The sequence below is a fragment of the Miniopterus natalensis genome, chromosome 10 (genome assembly GCF_054644295.1).
Source record: "Miniopterus natalensis isolate mMinNat1 chromosome 10, mMinNat1.hap1, whole genome shotgun sequence".
NCBI classification, from domain to species: Eukaryota; Metazoa; Chordata; class Mammalia; order Chiroptera; family Miniopteridae; genus Miniopterus; species Miniopterus natalensis.
The window spans coordinates 40,939,851-40,961,914 of NC_142090.1; the positions used below are offsets into that span (position 1 = coordinate 40,939,851).

The window sequence follows — 22,064 nt, forward strand, 5'->3', positions numbered from 1 at the left end:
CTGTCTGTGCATTCCTTGTCTGTGCTTCACTCTGCTCTGTGACTCTGCCAACCAGCATGGGCCCTGGTTGGTAGGTAACAAGGTTTCAGTATTGACTTATGACTGACTGACTGAGCAGAAGGTGACTTCTAGAAGAAAAGACCAGGGAAATGACAGAGGATATAAAGGTAGTGCAAAGCCAGTGATACTAACAGCCTAGACCTGAATGGTGGCTGAAGGGATGGACAAGAGGCAGCAGCTCTAAGAACTATTCTGATAGGACTCAGGACCCTGATTGCATGTGAGCACTAAAGAAAAATGGGTCAAGAATGACTCTAATGCTTCTGACCCAGTCAACAGGACTTTAAGCAGAAGAACAAACTTTTGAGAAAGGATAAAGAATTTGGCTTAGATCACATAAATAACTTTATTCATTAGAGAAAAGTTTTAACTCCATTATCACCTAGATAATTCATATTTATTACAAAAGCAAATGTATCAAAGAATACTTTGAAATGCAAAGTTTGTTTATTGAAATAATATAAACAGTGAGTAATACAGATTGTTTCAGCATAATATAGATGTCACACATTTCTCTGGGTAACAGATAATATGTAAATAGATGGGCAGAAGAAACACAATAATACAGTAATCTAGAATAATCCATTTTATTACTGGGAGCCCCCCTAGAGATCTGCAAATGCAACCTCATTAACAAATGAGGAAACTAAAAACTAGAGAGGTTGGCATTCTCCACTCTACAAATTTTTAGGGCATTAACCATGTGCCAGGCACTTACTTGGTGCTGGGCATATAAACCTTAACAGAACATGGTATCCATGCTGTATGAGCTCCTAGCCAAGCTAGTGTATGACAGTGTCCAGTAAGCAGGAAATTAACACAACAGCCTAAATAATGCTGTGAAAATTGCATAAGCTGCAAAGTGCACCCAATCCAGGCTTGGGAGCAATTCTCTGAAGATCTTGTGTGAGCTGACCTATGAAAGATGACCTGAAGTCAGGTAGACAAAGAGGTTGTACCCCAAGAAGGCCAAGGTGGGGGAAAGCATAGAGCATTTTGTTAATCAAAGGAATTCAAGTACAAGGAAACTCCGGTCCTGGATTTTGGAGACAGTAGTCTTCAGACTCCCAAGTTGGGGCTATTTTTAGAATACTACCTGTCTCTGTAGGCCTCCTGACAGTAGGGGATGATTCAGCACAAGTATCAATACTCTTGCATAGAAAAATGGAAGCATGCGTGGCTCATGTTTACCCGGGGGTAGACATTAAAGATTTTCAAACTCTCTTGTTTAAAATGTCTCTTTAGAGGAATAATTACTTTGTATTATAGCCTTTCATTTCCTTCCAAAACGTTCATATCAATTGACTCATGCCATAAGCTCTTAAGTCTGGAAGGGGTTTTAAGGGATAACTTTTTCAGTAGTCTGGGGAGCATGGGGTGGGGACAGAGGGAGCAGTCACCTCCTTAGTGAAGGCAATACAGGGGTCATTATCTGTAGCAAACTTAAAAATTAATAATAAATTGACCAAAATTGTTCTGCTTTTTATTATTGCCATATGCCAGGAATCTGGTGATTCTCACTAATGTCAATAATAAAACATTTTTCCCTGCCAAGACGAACTGCTCCCACTGACTCTCAGCCCCATGCAAGCTACTATACTTCATATACACATGCACATGCAGAAAGCACAGCACCCAGATAGGCTACACAAAGTCCCCATGGTCATCTCTGCAGATCATATTACCACATCATCTCCATCCTCTTCCCTCTTTTAATATAGCTTGAGTAGCCAACATCATATGTACAAAAACAGCAAAACAAAACAAAAAACCCCACATCAATTTGTATCTACAAATAAGATTCTCATCTCTCAAGTTCAAATACATTTTGAGCTAAGGCCGCCAGTGTCTGATGTCTGATGCTCTCACACCTGCATTCACAGGCTTACCAGGAACAGTCCTCGCTCATCCTCTCCAGCTGGGCCGTCTGGCACGTGCTTGGGGGAATAAACACTGAGGGGTCTTTAATACCCAGCTGTATGTCAAAAAACCGTGTGGACAATATCACACTGTAATTTTTGGTGAAGGTTTCCTGGACCGGATAGCAGTCCTTGACTGTATAAATGCCAATCCAGGTTTCATCTATAAGAGGAAGGAAAGTTGACTTTTTAATATAGAAGACAGGCAAAATGCCTATATTTTTGTTGTGGTAAATAATACATAAAATTTACCATTTTAACCATTTTTAAGTACAGTTTAGTGGCATTAAGTACATTCACATTGTTGTGTAACCATCACTACCCCCTCTCCAGGACTTTTTCATCTTCCCAATTGAAACTGTGCTCATTAAATGCTAACTCCCCATTCTTCTACCCCTTAGCCCCTGGCAACTACCATTTTCTTTTTGTCTCCATGAACTTGACTACTTGGAACCTCATATCAATGGAATTATACAGTATTTGTCCTTTAGTGACTGGCTTATTTCACTTAGCATAATGTCCTCAAGGCTCATCCATATTATAGTAGCATGTATCAGAATTTCCTTCTCTTTTAAGGCTGAGTGATATTCCATTATATGAATACACTACATTTTCTTTATCCATTCATCTGCTGATGGGCACTTAGGTTGTTTCCACCTTCTCACGATTATGAATAATTCTGCTATAAACATCAATGTTCAAATGTCTGAGTCATTTCTTTCAACTCTTTTGGTTATATGATCACAAGTGGAATTGCTGGGTCTTATGGTAATTTTATGCTTTTTTTTTTTTTTTTTTTGCAACTGTCATAGTGTTTCCCACAGCATAAAATCCTGTGTTTCTGACAGTCTTGGGCTAGGCATGTTGACAGACAGAGAGGAGTTTCATATCTATGTATAAAAGCAGACACTGAAAATAATGGCAGTAAATCTGGTCACTTTGGCTTTAGGCAGTGATGTGGGGAAGGAAAAGGAGGCACCCAATTGTAATGTGTGCCTTAGACAACCTTCCATGTCACTGGTCTGGGGAGGTGGGGTGGGAGGATCATTAAATGTTGAAGTCAAGGCTAAGTCCATAAGAGCTAATGCGGAAGAAAGGTGCAGGCAGGACTAGAAGGCTGAAGTTTCAAATATGATGCTTAGATCCTGGTGGTACACAACTAGCAGAGTTCATGTGGGGGTTTTAATGGGGCCTTAAACAATTCAATTACACTTGTAAATTCCCCTAACAACTACCATCCTTAATGGACTTAAACATTTTTTCACATGATGCTCTCTGAGATGCAACCATCCCATATTTTTTTTGAACCCTTACATGATCTAGCTGACTTTCTGTCAGACCATTCCTGAACGGTGATCTGCTCCTGGGGCCCCCCTATGGAGTACTGGTCCTCAAAGGTGGAGTTCTGAGGAATGTCAAGAGGGTCCCAGGGGTCTGTCAGGGTGATCTTGGAACACTGCTTGGTGGCTTGTTCAATCTGAAACATCACTCCATCCTTATAGAGCAAAATATATTCAAATAATCTGAAATACAAAGTAAAAGAGAATATTCAACACTTTAAGTGACGATCATCATGGCTTGTATCAGCACAAAGGCTAAAAGCCTTTGATATAAATTACTGTTAAAATAGAAAATAAATAGTTTTGCTTGTAGGCAATCATTTACTTATTTATAAACACTAGTCATACAAACAATCTAAATATAAAATAATTAAAGTTCAGAGTTCAAAACTGAATATTCACTGGACAATTACTTATCAAGCACCATATGCCAGATTCTGTGCTTGTGATACAAACATGAGAAAGACCTGAGCCTGGATTAACAGATCTGTGACCTATCTTTTAGACACAGGGGCACAGGAGGATTTGACCGTTGGCTTGGTTGAGCTCTCCTTACAGCACTAAGTCAAGGAATTACATATACTGAACGTAGAACGAACCCACTGAGGATGGACCAGGCACCCTAGCCCCATTGTCTCTACTGTCAGGCATGAATAAAGGGCTTTGGTGAGAAGACAGGTGCACTGAGAATGGGTGGCCCCTCACATACTGGGAGGAAGCCGAGATGAACAAGGACAAAAGCTAAGGAGGCCCCAGAGTGAATGGCTTCCCAGGCAGTTTGTCTGCATGCTCTCTGCCTCACCTCTCATGCCCATGTGCACAGAATATTCCCAGCCTATGCCGGGAGTCAGCAGACTACCCAGTGATCACCTTAAATGCTGTATTGTCAACCATCCTGTGTCATTCTTTTTTATTTTTTTTAAATCCTCACCTGAGGATATGTTTTATTAATTTTTAATGAGAAAGGAATGGGGAGAGAGAAATATCGATGCAAGAGGGAAACATCTATCAGCTGCCTCCCTTAGAAGCCCCCACTGGGAATCAAACCAAAACCTAGGTATGTTCCCTGACCAGGAATGAACCCACCACTGTTTGGAGTAAGGGAGGAAACTCCCACCATCTGAGCCACCTGGACAGGTCCCTGTGCCATTTTTTTTAAAATATATTTTTATTGATTTCATAGAGAGGAAGGGGGAGAGAGAGATAGAGAGATAGAAACATCAATGATGAGAGAGTCATCATTGATCAGCTGCCTCCTGCACACCCCAGACTGCGGATGGAGCCCGCAACCCAGGCATGTGCCCTGACCAGGAATTGAACCACAATTTCCTGGATCCTAAGTGGATGCTTAAATGCTGAGCCACTCCCGGCAAGATTGTGCCATTCTTAAAGCTAGCAATCTTGGGTGAAGCCCACTGAGTTTCTTTTTTCTTTTTATTTTTTTTACTTTAAATAATTTTTTATTTTTCAATTACAGTTGACATACAATATTATATTAGTTTCAGGTATATAACCCAGTGGTTAGACATTATATAACTTACTAAGTGATCACCCCAATAAATCTAGTACCCATCTGACACTATACGTAGTTATTAGAATATTATTGACTATATTACCTATACTGCACTTTATGTCCCGACTATTCTGTATCTACAAATTTGTACTTTTTAATCCCTTCAACTTTTTCACCCATCCCCCAACTCACCTCCCATCTGGCAACCATCACAATGTTCTCTATCTATGAGTCTTTTTCTGTTCTGTTTGTTTGTTTATTTTAGTTTTTAGATTCCACATGTAAGTGAAATCATACGCCCACTGAGTTTTGGTGTGTTTGATTGTCCATCCTAAACTCAGGCCATGCTGCTGGTTGAACAGTGAGACTAAAGCCCTGATCTCAAAAAGTGAAAGTCGTAGCACCTGAGGATGGAAGAGCCTAGAGAAGTGGCTTTTCATGAACAAATAAAGATAGCTAATCCAAATGATCTGTGGTGCGTGAGACTCACTCCACTCCACAGACTCCATGGAGGATGCCTGTTCGCCATCCAAAGTCTGAGTGTAAACATTATTTTCTTCAGGAAAAAGTAGTATAAATAATCACTGTTTATGGGGTTAAAATAGTATTACTGATAGGATTATGCTTCTGCTTTCTATGAGCTGGTATAGAAAAAAATACATGGCCTCATTGTATGTATCTAGACATATCTATCCTGCTTATTCCAGAAACTATTGGAAATGGCTTACAAGGGTAAAACTCAAGCACAGACCTTTAGAAATGGGAGTGTATGTAGACAGAAAAGGAAGTGCTCATTTTATGTCATATTGCTCAAAAATGATGTCAGCCTCTTATAAGCATGCATGGTTCACATCATACTATAAGCACTGTGGAGGAGTTTGGGGTTAGGTTGTCAGTTTTCTCATGTCACTGTTTTCTCATTAGGTCCCTGGCACATGAGAGTCTAAACATTCACAGAAGGAATACAAAAACAGCATCGATTTTAGAGCACAGTCCATTCATTAACTGAGTGGGAATTTTTGTGCATACACAAATCCTATTCCATGGTCCTTTTAATGACAGCAGGCCCTGCACAAAACACCTGCACTGTTTGCCCTCAGGGGTGGTCTCCGTTCTTCCCTTCACCACCAAACCATGCTCTTGTGCTTTCCCAAGGTTAAGGTGTTTAGCCTAAAGATTCATTCCTAGCTTTTGCTGAAACTTCAGTTTCATGCTTCTCAAGTTGCTATGATTACCCCTGGAAGATATGCAGTCATGTACAGGAGAGGAAATTCCTTCTTGAGAATAGCCCACAGCCTCTGAATCCACGAGATCACAGAAGTGAGGGTCTGGCAGCCATGTTTGCATACATGATTTGGCCACACTCAGCAGGCTTGCTAAACCCGAAATGGACATCTGACCTAGGCAGGACAATCAGCTTTGCTCCCTCAGACATGTGGAATTGTGACAGAAGTTCTTCCAGTCCATCTGTTCATGTGGCTGGGAATGTCATATGTAAACACAGAAGTTATGGGAGGCTACTTTCCAACATGTGAACTGAACAAGAGCAAAAAATGAAGCAGAGAGAAGCATGAGCAAGCTGGGATTCCTGTAGCTGTTCGGTTCCTAGATGCATCTCTTTTCTGAGGCCCAGTGCCTGGTGAATGCCCCCTGTAAAGTTATGTTTCCTTTGTTCTAATAAACTTTCCTTTTTCTGCTTGGAATTTTTGTGTGACTCATAACCAGGACTCATTTCTAATATGGTTGAGGACTCCACTGTTCCACCTACACTCCCGGGTAATAGCTGTTCTGGGAGGGGCACAGCATGGCCTGCTGCAGAAGGAAGGACCACCAACGCCTAGTCAGTCACCTGCCAGGGAAGGAAAGGAGACAGCAGGAGAGGAACAGCCAACTTCACTGTTTTCTTGAGGCCAGCTCTGACTATTCCAAAGAGTACAATTTAATTTTAAAATGAGAATTCTAGACTTAAAACAATCATTACAAAATGTTAACATTTGTTAATTCTGGGTGGTCTGAACACAGGTGTTTGTTATATGGTGTTCTCTGTTGTTTTATTTTCCAAAAAAAATTTCTTAATGAATGCATAGTCTGATATTGAGCTATGTCAACAATCCCTTAAGTAAAACAGAAAATATTCATTTAATGAGAAACAAAATAGAACTGTAATAATTTGTTTTCCAAAATACCATGTGCATATAAATGCGAGTATAGCTCTGCATGAAGTTTTGGAAAGACGATATTGCTTATGCTGTAGTGGTTTGTATATTAATGTGAACATATACACAGTTAAGTTGTCAGGTTCTCCATCACAAATAGGATACAGGGCTTGGAACCTGACAGGTCAAAATGCAGAGGTCAGCCAAGGTTGAAATGAGTCATTGGCCTGGGATACTGTGCGAGTACTATCTGTAGACCAGAAGAACTGACCAACTACAACAGAAACTAGATTCTGGGAGGTGAAATTAAAGGCTGGCTCTGAATCGAAGGAAATTGTCACAAACTTTACCCCTGGGGTGCAGTCAAGCAAGGTGAGGTGCTGGAATGGATGTGGAAGACAAGGCAGGCAGGTCAGCCCTGGTTCATCAAATTCCTCCTTGCTGGCCAGACACCAAGTAAATACGGTTTGGGTGACCCCCCCCCCACTGGGCCTCAGCTGTGAGCGAGGTCCAGCTCTCCAGGTCTGGCCACTTGTCAGTAGGCCCAGCTCTCCAGGACAACCTAAGTGCAGTGGAGGTATCCAGTGTCCCATTTTGCCACCCACTTCTGGGACAATGTTTTTATTGCTTTTGACAAAATTCTCAGACTACATTGACAATTTCTATTGTTTCCTGAAAATCCATTTTCCTTAGAAAACATGCTCTACCATCCTCATGTCTTCTAAAACACTAAAGACCTGCAGAAGTTATTTATATTTTGAAAATAGGTCTCTGGTTTTTGGAAAATTGATTCATATTTAATGAAAAAAGTCAAACAATATAGAAATAGGAAAAGGAAATAAAAATTGTACAGAAGCTCTATCTTACAGAAATGACTCTCTAAACCTATGTTTTTAATTTTAATTATTAATGTTATGTGGTACAATACACATAACATAAAATTTACCATTCTAACCATTTTTAAGTGTACAGTTTGATAGTATTAAGTACGTTCACATTGTTCTGTAACCAATCTCCAGAACTCTTTATCTTGCAAAATTGAAACTCTATACCCATTAAACAATTCCCCATTCCCCACCCCCACCCTCAGCTCCTGGTAACTACCATTCTTCTTTATGTCTCCATGAATTTGACTACTATAGTTACCTCAAATAAGTGGAATCAAACAGTAGTTTTTCTTTTGTGACTGGCTTATTTCACTTAGCATATTCTCCAGGTTCATCCATGTTGTAGCATGTGTCAGAATTTCCTTCCTTTATAAGACTCAGTAATATTCCATTAACTGTACATATGACAATTTGTTTAACCATTCATACATGGATGGACACTGGGTTGTTTCTAACTTTTGGCTATTGTGAATGATGCTGCTATGAATGAAAATGGATGTGCAAATATATCAACAGTTCAAGATGAGTACTACACACATTTTACAAAAATGAGTGAATATTTATTTGTTTCCTAACCTGCATTTTTTAATTTTTACCTTTATTATTCAGAGTATTACAGATATCCCCCCTAGTTTCTCCATTGATCCTTTCCACCTCACATCCTGCCTCCTCCCCCCCCCCCCCCCGGCCTTCATCACACTATTGCCTGTGTCCATGGGCTATGCATATATTCATGTAAGTCCTTTGACTAATCTCTCCCCACACACTCTGCCACCACATATGAGTGAAATCATGTAAAACTGAATCAGGAAGAATCAGAAAACCTGAATAGGCTAATAATAATATGCTGTTTTGCATTACCTTCAATACTTTGATGCAGTAATAAGAAAACTCCCTCCAAACAAAAGCCCTGGTCCAGACTGCTTCACAGGGGAACTAATTCTTTAAGTTATAGGGTTAGATAGTTTATGAAAATTTTTCCTGCTTTTTGAGGTAGGCCTGTAGTGCTATGAACTTCCCTCTTAGGACTGCTTTCACTGTCTTTCCTGATTTCTTTCTTGATCTTATAGGTAACCCATTCATTGCTTAATAACATGCTATTTAGCCTCCATGTGTTTGAATGTTTTTGAATGTTTTTACTATAGTTGATTTCTAATTTCATGCCATTGTGATCTGATATGCTTGATCTGATTTCAATCTTCTTGAACTTGTAGAGACTTGTTTTGTGTCCTAACATGTGGTCTATCTTTGAGCGTGGCCCATATGCACCTGAGAGGAATGTATATTCTGCAGCTTTGGGGTGAAATGTTCTATAAATATCAATTAAATCCATCTGATCTAATGTACTATTTAGAGTCACTGTTTCTGTGTTGACTTTTTGTCTGGAAGATCTATCCAGTGAAGTCAGTGGGGTAATAAAGTCCACGACTATGACTGTATTGCTGTTGGTCTCTCCCTTAAAGTCTTTAAGGTTATTATTGATAGGTCCTTATGTATTGCTATTTTAAGTCTTTATGTCTATGTTTCTCTCTGTATTTCTTCTTATTACAGTAATCCCTTTAACATTTCTTGGAATGTTTCTATTTCTACTTCTAATTACAGCAGTCCCTTTAACATTTCCTGCAATGCTGGTTTGGTGTTAAACTCCTTTAGCCCTTTTTTGTCTGGGAAGACCTTTATTTCACCATCTATTTTGAATGAGAGCCTTGCTGTATAGACTGTTCTTGGTTTCAGATCCTTGTTTTGCATTAACTTGAATACTTAATGCTATTCCCTTCTGGCCTGTAGAGTTCTGATGAGAAGTCAACTGACAACCTTATGGGAGCTTCTTTGTAGGTAACAGATTGCTTTTCTCATGCTGCCTTTAATAGTCTTTGTCTTGAATTTTTGGCCTTTCAATTATGATGTGTCTGGGCGTGGGCCTCTTTGGATTCTTCTTGCTTGGGAATCTCTGTGCCTCTTGAACTTGTGTGACATTTTTCTTGAGCAGATTCAGAAAGTTTTTTGCCATTATTTTTTCAAACAGTTTCTCTAACCCTTGCTTACTTTTGACCTCTTCTGGCACTCCTATGATGCAAATATTGTTACATTTCTTGTTGTCCCAGTCACTTAGGCTGTCCTGCTGTTTTTTAATTGTTTTTTCTTTTTGGTTCTCTGACTGATTTTTTTCTACCCTGTTTTTCTAATTTGCTGATCTGATCCTCAGCTTCCTGTAATCTGCTGTTTATTCCTTCCAATGTATTCTTTATTTCTGCTATGTCATTCTTCATTTCTGACTGTTCAGTTTTCATAGTTTCCATATCTTTTTCATGCTGTTGAGCATCCTTATAATCAGTATTCTGAACTCTATATTGGATAGATTGCTTATCTCCATTTCATTTAGCTATTTTTCTGGAGGCTTCCTTGATCTTTCATTTGGGGCTTTTTTTGTGTCCCAATTTTCGCTGCCTATTTGGGTTTGTTTCTATGTATTTGGTAGGCCTGCTAGGACTCTCAGTCTTTTTTGGGGGTGTCTCTGGTGCAGGCCAATATCATATGCTGCTTGTGACTGGTCTTGAGTACCTTATTTGGAGCTATTAACAACCCACGGCTTGAAGTCCCCTGTGTTGGGGCTGGGTGAGGTTGGAAAAGACCAAGATGTACACCAAAGTTTGCTTTTCCAAGGTCAGTGTCCAAAAGTAGATCACCCCAGGACTCAAAGCACTCTGAGGTCTGCTTCTGCCTGCAGGATGATTAATCTGCTTCTCTTAATGAGCCTAAGGCTGTAGAAACTCCACTGGGTAGGGTAAGGTGAGAGGTTTTCCAGCAGGGTGGGGCAATTGTTTTCCTCTCAGGTAAAAGCTGCTTGGAAGGTAAATGTATGGGGGAATGACTCAGTGCACAAATCCAGAGGGGTGCCCTCTGTGCTCTATCTCCAGAGCTCGCAACACTAGGTTCTCCTCACACAGCTCCAGTCCACTCTGCCCTCCCACTGCTAGAGCCCAAGGTGAGTGGCTGCACATGAAACTTAGTGTGTTGGCTCTTTAAGAGGGTGCCTGTGTTTCCAGCCATCTCTCCCTGGTAGACAGAAACCCAGCTGCTTATCACTGCCAGATGTTATGTGGGCATCTTTCTCAATTCTGGTGCTCTTGGCTGGGAAGCCCAGCCTGGGGTTTAGGCCCCAGAGTCCTCAGTGGTAACCCCCCACAGCTGAAATATCCCTCTGGACCTTCAGCTGCTGCCTGTGGGAACCCAGCCAGCCCTCTTGCTCCTCAGCACTTCCTACCAGTCTCTATGTGGTCTCCACTTTTCCTCCTTGGTTATGAGGGTGCTTTTAAGATCATCTTCAGTGCAGTTGATTTTTCAGTATGGTTTTTTTGTATGTAAGTTGTAATTCCGGTTTGGTCCCAGGAGAGTGCCAGTGTAGCTTCCACTCAGTCCACTGCCATCTTTCATCTCTCTAACCTGCATTTTAAATTCAATTATTTGTCCTTGATATCCTTCCAAATAAAATACAGCTCAAAGGAATCATTTTTTTCTAATTTATTTTGAAATATTTTAAACACACAGAAAAGATGAGAGATTAGTATAATGATTACCTTAATACTAACCACCTAGATTCAACAATTATTACATTTTTTCATATTTGCTATGTTTATTTTCTAAATATTTCTTACAAACAAGAATTTTCTACCTCTTGACTGCGATATCATTGTCACATTTAAGAAATTAACATTCATTCCCTAATACTAGCTAATATCTGGTCCATATTCAATTCTCTCCCAAAATGTATTTTAAAGCTGGTTTCTTAAAGCAGAATCCAATCAGCGTTCAAGCATTATATTTTGTTGTTATGTCTTTTTTAAAAAATCTGGAACACTCCTACTATCTTGTTTTTACTTTTAACTTGGCATTCATTTTTTGAAGATCCCATGTTTGCAGATATTACACATTCAAGATTTCTTTGATAGTTTCTTCATGGTGTCATTTAACTAAACTGGACATGAGATTTAAGGGCATGATTAAATGTTTGTGAAAGATTTTTGGAAAGAACATGTCATTGGTAAGGCTGTATACTTCATTTTGTGTCACATCAGAAGACAGGTGATGTCCCATCCCACTATGGGAGTAACCAGGTTATTATGTGGTTACTCCATGTATCTCTGTAATAAAGGTGTTTCCTTTGGCAATTACCAAGTAATTGGTGGGTGATACTTTGTGCTATTGGGGATATTTTGTTACCTTATAACTTTCACCTAATGGATTTAGGTAAAACCATTTTATGAATTTATTATTTCATTGGAGATTGGTATAATAGTACCAATGGTATATTCTAATGACATCTATCTAGCTATCTATCCATCTGTCTATTGATTATCACTCTGCACTATTGGGTTTTACTTATTCAATGTAAGATAAACAATTAAAATAGTTATTCCTTATAATGCTCAAATTATCCTAAGTTTGGTCAGTGGGAGCTCTGAACTCCTTCCAACTAGTATTTGTGGCTTTTAACATAACTCCATTATCCTGTGTTTCCTGGTGTTCTGTGACACAAGAAGACACAGGCTTACCTTGGATTTTTCTTGCACCAAATCTGAAATTAGCCATTTCTTTAAGGAACCCTGGGACTTAGTGGGAAACAACTTAGAAACTGACATCAAGGCAGTAAACATGTTCATTGTCATTAGAATGTCATTCTTCTGAAGATGTTTCATAATTTGATTTAAAAAATAATAGTGAATTCATATTGATATTTCCAATTTAACATTATAAGTTTTCTCCTATTGTTTTTGTTTTTACGTTTGTATCTCATTTATCTTAAACTAAAAATCATGGTTCCTAAAAACACCAGACTCTCCCCAAACCCAAACATCTTTGCATTTTGGAGGGGGGAGGGAATTGAGTTAAATTTATATATTAATGTAGGAATAATGGATATCTTTCCATATAGGATGATGTTGAGTCATCCTATCACGGCCAAAAAATATCTTTCTATGTTTTCAAATATTATTTTGTGTCTCTTGGTATATTTCAGGAGTGTTTAAAAGTTTTCCTATACAGATTTTGCACATTTTTAAGTTTATTCCTAAGTAGCTTATATTTTGTGTTTGCTATTATTGTTTAAAATGTAACCTTCTCTTTCACTGTAGTTTCTAACAGATTATTGTTTGTATATATTAAGACTATTGATTTTTCATGTTAGTTTTGTATACAGCTACCTTACTAAATTAAGTTATTGTTTGATATAGTTGTATTTTTAGGTCTTTTATGTTTTCCATGTATACTGCATCCACATCAATGGCAGAGATAGCTTTTATCTCTTTTCTAATTCTTGTACCTCTAATTATTTTATCTCCCTGATTATATTGGCCAATAAATCCAACAGAATATAAAATAAAATAGAGATAATGAACATCCTTACCTCCTTCCTGGGTTTAGTGGGAAAAGAGGCTATGGTTTTAATATTAAGGATGTTAAGAGCTGTGCAGATTTTATCATATTAAAGAGGCATCCATCAGGTGCTACTGAATGCTTAGTATCAGAAATATTTATTGAATTTTATCAACTGGATTTCTGGATACTAAGAAGATAATCACATATTTATTTTCATAGATGTTTATGGATTCCTTAAATTTTAAATTATCTTTGCATTCCTGGAATAAGCTTCATTGATCATAACGTATTCTTTTTTTATGTGCCATTAGATTCAGTGTGGTATATGGAAATTTTTAATCAATGATTGTTTCAATTTTCATAAATAAGATTGCTTTGCAATAACTTTACTAAATGCATATTTCTCATATATATGAGATTAGATTATTTCTATAATTTTTTAATATTAGCAATATTAACAATGCTGAATTTGAGATATAAATTTGAGATAAACCCTTTTGCCTTTCAGTAATTACAACAAAATGGAAAATTTATAAACTGGCATTGCTGCATCAAATAAAATTCCTATTTTATATTTTATAAGATACTACTGTTTCCCAAAAAAGAACACTACAAATTTTTTTTTTGTTAATACTCATATGAGGATATTTTTTCCATTTACTTTTTAGAGTGGAAGGGAGGGGAAAAGACTGAGAGACAGAACACTAATGAGAGAGAGACACATCCGCAGTGCCCTGACTAGGACTAGGGATTGAGCCTGCAACCGAGGTATATGCCTTTGACTGGAATCGAACCTGAGACACTTCATTCCACAGGCTGACTCTCTAGCCACTAAGCAAAACCAGCCAAGGCCAGAACACTGTAATTTCCAACTGGATGTAGGGCTTCATTAATTTCTGTTCCAAAAAATACTAAAAGTTTACCCTACTGTAAAAGGTGGGAGAAAACTTTTTGTTTGTTTCTTTATTTCCTTGTGTGTTTTAAATTTATCTTTATTGTTGAAAGTATTACAGATGTCTCCCTGTTTCCTCCCATTGACCTCCTCAACCCCCCTCCCACCCCTTCCCACGGTTTCACCTCATTATTGTCTATGTCCATGAGTTTTGCATATATGCATATAAATTCTTCGGTTAATCTCTTCCTGCCCCCACCCCCCCTTATTCCCTGTGAAATACATCAGTCTGTTGCATACTTCAATGTCTCTGGGTCTATTTAGTTCATCAGTTTATTCTGTTCATTAGCTTCTTCTTAAAGAAGACCCTTCAACATTTCTCGTAATAGTGATATGGTGGTGATTGACTCCTTTAGCATTCTGTTGTCTAGGAAGCTCTTTATCTGACCTGCAATTCTAAATGATAGTTTTGCTGGGTAGAGTAATCTTGGTTGTACATCCTCACTTTTCATCACTTTGAATATTTCTTGCCACTTCCTTCTGGCCTGCAAAGTTTCTGTTGAGAAACCAGCTGACAGTCTTGTGGGAGCTCCCCTATAGATAACTAACTGCTTTTCTCTTGCTGCTTTTAAGATTCTCTTTGTCTTTAACCTTTCACATTTTAATTATGATGTGTTTTGGTGTGGACCTCTTTGGGTTCCTCTTGTTTGGGTTTTTCTGTGCTTCCAGGACTTATAAATCTATTTCTTTCACCAGGTAGGGGAAGTTTTCTGTCACTATTTTTTCAAATAGATTTTCAATTTCTTGCTCCCTCTCTTCCCCTTCTGGTACCCCCATTACTTGAATGTTGTTATGCTTGAAGATATCCCAGCATCTCCTTACACTATCTTCATATCTTTTTAGTCTTCATTTTTTTGCCCTTGTGATTGGGTGCTTTTTGCTTCCTCATATTCCAAATTACTGATTTGATTCTTGGTATCCTCTAATATACTGTTGATTCCCTGTAAATTATTCTTCATTTCAATTAGCATATTCTTCATTTTTGACTGGTCCGTTTTTATATTGTTGATGTTCCCACTAATTTCCTTGAAATTCTCATTAAGTTCCTTGAGCATCCTTATAGCCAATGTTTTGAACTCTGTATTTAGTAGTTTGCTTGCTTCCATTTCATTTAGTTCTTCTTCTGGAGATTTCTTATGTTCTTTCATTTGTGACATGTTTCTTTGTTTCTGCATTTTGGTTGTTTCTTTGTGTTTGTTTCTATGTATTAGATAGAGCTGCTATGTTTCCTGGAATTGGTAGAGTGGCTTTGTGTAACAGGTGTCTGTAGGGCCCAATGGCTCAGCCTCCACTAGTCACCTGAGCTGGGCCTTCTAGGTGCTCCCCTGTGTGGGCTGTGTGCACTGCCTTGGTGTAGTTGAGCCTTAACTGCTTTTGGTGTCACTGGGAGGAATTGACCCCCAGGCCAATTAGCTGTGAGGGTGAGCTGTGACTACAACAGGAGAGCTGCTGTGCCAGAAACACCCTTCTGGAGCAGGATTTGCTTCACAGGGCTTTGGTGCTCACCAAATCTGCTGCTTGAGTGTGTCACTGGTGATGTAATAAGGTTGTAATTGAGTGTAATCTGAAGCTCACCACTGGGTATACTATCTCTGAGGCCTCCTGGGAGGTACAAAGTCAGCTTCTGCCTGTGCCCTGCTCAGGGCCACCTAGCATGAGCTACACAGCAATCTGTAGGTGGGTGCTACTTGTGTTGGGCTGGAGGTACCCAGGAGAGGCCCAGTTATGAACCAAGGTGGGCTGCTGCTAGTGCCAGGCCTGGTGCCACTTATTGAGAGCTATGGAGCATGCTGAAGCCAGCTGCTTGTTTGACAGATTTTAGGAAAATCCGAAGCATGAGGCAAGAGAAGCCAGTTGTATGGAAAACCCACTGGAAATTGCTTGGATGAGCCTACAAGTAGGGGGGGCCAGGGTCTCAAGGAATCACCAGAGAAGGGCAAAAAGTGTGAAGCATGTTGATGGAGATTCAAATATGGCCTGAGAAAACTCTTTTTTAATTTAAATCATTTTTTAGTTTTCAATTACAGCTGACAAACAATATTATATTACTTTCAGGTGTTCCCCCCAGTGATTAGATGTTATATAACTTATTAAGTGATCATCCCTATAAATCTCTTATGCACCTGACACAATACAGTTATTAGAAAATTACTAACGATATTCCCTGTGCTGTACTTTATATTTCTGTGACTATTCTGTAACAAACAATCTGTACTTTTTAATCCCTTCACTTTTATCACCCATCCCCACAACACTCTTTCCATCTGGCAACTGTCAAATTGTTCTCTGCATCTATGAGTCTGTTTATGTTCTCCTTGTTTTGTTTTGTTTTATTAAATTCAGTTGTTATTTGATATGTATTTCTTGCCATTTTATTATTCATCTTTATAAATTCTTCTTCTTCTTCTTCTTCTTCTTCTTCTTCTTCTTCTTCTTCTTCTTCTTTTTCTTCTTCTTCTTCTTCTTCTTTTTCTTCTTCTTCTTCTTCTTCTTCTTCTTCTTCTTCTTCTTCTTCTTCTTCTTCTTCTTCTTCTTCTTCTTCTTCTTCTTTTTCTTCTTCAAGGGGACCTTTTAACACTTCATGTAATACCGGTTTGGTGGTGACTAACTCCTTTAGATTTTTCTTGTCTGGGAAGATCTTTATATGTCCTTAAATTCTAAATGATAGCTTGCTGGGTTGAATAATCTTGGTTATAGATCCTTGCTTTTCATTATTTTGAATATTTCTTGCCAACGCCTTCTGGCATGCAAAGTTTTTGTTGAGAAATCAGCTGACAGTCTTATGGGAGCTCCCTTGTATATAACGAACTGCTTTTCTCTTGTTGCTTTTAAGATTCTCTCTTTGTCTTTAACATTTGGCATTTTCATTATGATGTGTCTTGGTGTGGGCCTCTTCAGGTTCCTCTTGTTTGGGATTTTCTGTGCTTTCTGGACTTTTATGTCTATTTCCTTCACTAGGTTAAGAAAGTTTTCTGTCATTATTTTTTCAAATAGGTTTTCAATTCCTTGCTCTCTCCCTTCTCCTTCCATTACCCCATGATGAGAATGTTGGTATGCTTGAGGTTGTCCCAAAGGTGCCTTACGCTATCATCATTGCTTTGGATTCTTTTTTATTTTTGCTGTTCTGATTAGGTGTTTTCTGCTTCCTTATTTCCAAATTGCTAATTTGATCCTCTGCTTCATCTACTCTCTTGTTTGTTCCCTGTAACGTGTTCTTCACTTCAATTAGTGGATCCTTCATTTCTGTGGGTTTTTTTTATGGTTTCCATATCCTTTTTATGCTGTTGAAGTGTTTTGAACTCTGCATCTAGTAGATTGCTTGTCTAAATCTTGTTTAGCCCTTTTTCTAGAGATTTCTTGTGTTCTTTCATTTGGGAGCTCTTTCTTTGTCTCCTCATTTTGGCAGCCTCCCTATGTTTGTTTCTATGTATAAGGTAGAGCTGCTACATCTCCCAGGCTTGGTAGACTGACCTTATATAGTAGGTGTTCTGTACGGTACAGAGGCACAGCCTCCCTGATCACTCAATGGGAATGATTTACCCCCACAAAAACCAGCTGCAAAGACCAACCACTGTGGAGGATCAGCTGTGAAAGGCCCTCCCCTACAAAGCAAGACTTACTTCACTGGGGCTCTAGTGCCCACTAAGTCTGCCCCTTGAGCTATTTTCTTGTGGAGGTGGCCCAGTGGTGCTTCAATGTGGTCTGAAGCTGTCTACTAGATACACTGGCTTTGGGGCCTCCCAGGAGTTCCAGGTCAAGATTAGCCACTACTTGTGTTGTTCCCAGGGCCACCTAGCACAACATGAGCCACAAAGCAATCTGCATATGGCCGCTATTCGTGCTGGAATTGGAGGTGCTCAGTCAAGGCCAACCTGTGAAACAAGGCTGGCTACTGTTAGCTCCCGGCCTGGGGCCACTTTATGAGAGGTATGGGGCATGCTGAGGTCAGATGAGCTTGTTTGGGAGATTTTAAGAAAATTTGAAGCATGAGCCAAGACATGCCATTCGAAAAGCCACTGGAAACAGCTCAGGCAGGCCAGCAAGTTGAGCAGGGAAGGGTGTCAGGAAATCACCAGGATGGGGCAAAGAGTGTGAGCCAGGGTGATGGACACTCAGATATGATGCCCACCTGCTAGCTCTGTGGTGGGTAGTACTCAGAAAAGGAACAATGGCCTCTGCCAGCACTTTTGTCTGGCATAAAGCTGCTCCCCTTACTCACAGCTCTTGCTCTAGTGCCAGACAATTTAATTCCTCCCAGTATGTTCCTGGTGCCTTTCTAGCTTCTGCCCCAGCACTGGAGTTCAAAGGGAGTGAGTGCAAGTAAGTTCATGTATGAGTCCTTTAAGAAGAATGGCCTGAAACTCTAGCAGCCCTCCATCTCACGCAGCCACAATCCCTCACCACTTTTCAAAGCCAGAAGTATGGGGATTTCTCTTCCTGGCACTGGAACCCTGGGTTGGGGCACCTGGTGTAGAGCTGGGACTCCTCACTCCTCAGGGAGGACCTCTGCAGCTAACATATCCCTCCTGATTTTTATTCACCACACATGGGTGTGGGACCTGCCAGTTCTGCGTCTCTGCCACTCCTACCAGTCTCAGCTAGATTTCAGGTGGTTCTGGGTGATGGTTATTCTTTAATTAAGTTGTAATTCTGATGTGGTTGTGGGAGGATACAGGTTGCCATATTTACCTAGGTCATCAGGGAGAAAACTTTATGTGTAGTTTTCCTACTTCAAGACAAGATTTACAAACAATGTGAAAAGCACTGTAAAAAAGCTTAGGGCAAGGATTCAAAGTTCCCAGTCTACCACTCAAGAGCTGTATGATCACAATTTTAATCTCCCTATTTCTCATACGTAAAGAGAGACTAAAATTTTGAAACTCAGAGCATTATTATCAATATGATTTGAGATAATGGATATAAAATTATTATAGAAATGCAAATATTTACAGCTTTGTAAGAAAGTCTGATTATAGTTGTGTTTACTATAATAAGTTAATGTTTAACAAAGAACTACTCATTTAACTTGTACACTTAACACTATCTACTATGTAACCAAGAAGGGTTAATTCACCCTGGTGAGATGAAGAGGTAAGAAGAGAACATTCCTGAGTTCTACAGTGGATAGTTTAATAGAAGACCCAGCATGCATTCCCACCCCATTCTCCCTTACCTGCCTCTCAATATAGAAGCTGAGAAAGTATGTTTCTTTGCTCATTTTCTTAGTTTCCTTTGGAGCTAGGTGTATAGTTCATTCTGGCATTGGACACCTAAAGGGAAGATGATCACATGTGGGGAAAGAAAATCCTCTGGAAATTTCTCTTCTTTCAAAAATGAAAAGGAGGATAAAGAAGATGCGGTACATATATACAATGGAATACTACTCAGCCATTAAAAAAACACTATAAAATATTGCATTTGCAGCAATAAGTGCAACAGGGAATGAATATAGTATACTTATATAAATCTACCTGAATTAATCTTATTAAACCCAGCTTGTTATTCTAACCTGATTTTTTTCTTGAAACTAGAGCTTACATGTTAAAAGTTATTTTAGTATACTTCACAATCCAGCAGTTTCAGTTCCTGTGTGAACCTCAGGAGCAACCAAATCTTCAAGACCCTGGTTAATGCCAACCACCCAGGCAGAGGAATTTGTTGATTAAAAAAAAAAAGGAAAAACAGGTGGCCAACTCAAGGACGCCGACGATGAAAATCCATATTGGGACCAGCAAGGACACTGCCTGCATGTCCACAGGCCTTCCCTTTTATCTCTGTTCTGTTATCTCTCTCCCTCCTAATAAAAATCTCTGCCTGCACTGAAATGGGGAGATGGGATTTTGAGGATGAGAAAATTCCTCCATCTTCTTGAGCTCCCAGCACTTGTATAAACCTCTTTCCTTTATCACCAGCACCTGCCTCATCAGTTTGGCTTTTGTTGTGGCAGGCAGCCAAATCTGGATTTGGTTTCACAAGTATGAGTCATGCTAACTGAAATAAGTCAAGCAGAAAGGGAGACGACCCACATAATTCCATTCATATGTAGGATACAAAAAAAAGCAACAAAAGAACAAACAAAACAAACAAACACAGACAACAGAATGGTGGTCATCAAAAGGGAAAGGAGATGTGGGGAGGACAAAGAGGGTGAAGGAGGTCAAGTACATGGTTATTAAAGGAGGTTAGACTTAGGGTGATGAATACACAATGGAGTGTGCAGATGTATTATAAAATTGTACACTTGAACATTATGTAATGTTATCTCAATAAATTGAATTTAAAATATTAATTTTTTAAAAATTCAGTGAAAAAAAGAAGTAAAGGAGAGTATCCTATTCCACTTCCTTCATTTCCTATCTTTGAGTATAGTTGGGTAAGGACATATGCTTGGAGTGGAATTAACCACCTTTAAGTGATGAGACAAGAAGTCAGTATGCTCTTGCAGCTAAAAGCCAACATTCTAAGAATGCCACAGTAGATGGATGAGGAAGAATCTGGGGCCTTGTTGAAACTGCTGAGTCAAGCCTGAAAACATGTATCACCAGGATCTTGAGGTACAAGCCAAACATCCTCATAGTTTAAGCCTCTGATAATCAGATTTGCTGCAGCTGAAAGCACCGTAAATGAAATAAATAAAAATCACTCCTTTACAAGATATTACCTATTGGGTTCTTTATAACAAGTCTACAAGTCTATGGGAGTCTTCCCTTCCAGAATGAGCAAGGTCCAAAAATTTGGTTAATCTTAGAACCCAAAACATCAGAGCCTGACTTGGGCACAGATGACCAAAAAAGAACAGTCTAAGGATTGGAAAATTCAGCTCACTGACATGTTATTAGCTTTTTTCTTTCTTTCTTTCTTTTTTTTTTTAACAGATGAGAAAATATGAGGCTCAGAGCATAACTTAAGAGTAAATAATTGTGTCAGGATTTGACCCAAGGTCTTTCTCCAACCAGACTCATTCTAATTTACTAACACTATCCTCCTTCCCTCCTTCTCTCCCTCCCTCCTTCCACAAGAGGAAGGAGTGATTCTTCTTATCCATGTAGAACTTCTTGGCTACCCAAAGTATATTAAATTACAGAAAAGAGAATGGACAAATATTATATTGTGATTCCAAAAGGACTCTGGCTTTCATGAAAGAAACTGGACAAACTTAGGATTTGTTTAATATGCAATGTAATAGATTAGTAGTGCATGCTGGCTCTCTGACTTTTTGCAGGAAGAATTAAGCTGCAGCCACTTGCCATTCTGGCATAAACCAAGACTGAGTTACACCCTACAGTAATTATGAGACATTAAAAAAAAAACCACTATTTTGAAATTGTTGTGTTAGACACAAAACTCATTGTGCAGGCTGATGCTAACCACATACAACAAAAGGAAAATTAAATTACTTGAGAATGCAGCGCTATGAAAAGTAAAACAAAGAGTGATTATGTGTGCAATTTAAGAAGCTGTAAGGTGATGGATCTTCACTACTTGGATTCTAGTTCAAAGACAAAAACAGTGCTCAAGAAATTCAAGAGATTTTTTTCCCAAAAATGTATCTGGATGAATACTGGCAAGGCGTAGGCATATATTCTTTCATCTGATGGAAGATAATGAAAAACTTCTCAAGGGACAGTAGTTAACATGGCCTTTTTTTTCACCACCACTAAAAGAAACAGCTTCATTAGTACTGAGCTATTCCTGTTGCCCTGGTACACAATGATTCATATAACTACATATCAGGGAGTATTAAAGAGGTTGGGAGGGTACAATAGTCATATTCATACAGGCAGCACTATGCTTTTCAGTAGAACTGTATCAGTTCCCTCCATGTTGCAATATAAACACACATACGCACCCTTTCAGCTAA

At 39.0% G+C, this 22,064-nt stretch overlaps 1 protein-coding gene across 1 annotated transcript in view; it reads right to left on the reverse strand.

The window, feature by feature from the left end:
• Positions 1 to 485: 485 nt before the first annotated feature.
• Positions 486 to 22,064, reverse strand: part of EPDR1 (ependymin related 1) — a 37,389-nt gene continuing 15,810 nt past the window's right edge. The window contains exons 2-3 of the mRNA XM_016199150.2: positions 3,294 to 3,502; positions 486 to 2,142 (exon numbers count right to left, since the gene is read on the reverse strand). Of these exons, the coding sequence (XP_016054636.2) occupies positions 1,946 to 2,142; positions 3,294 to 3,502 (406 nt within the window). The 3' untranslated portion in view covers positions 486 to 1,945. The remainder of the gene's footprint in view (positions 2,143 to 3,293; positions 3,503 to 22,064) is intronic.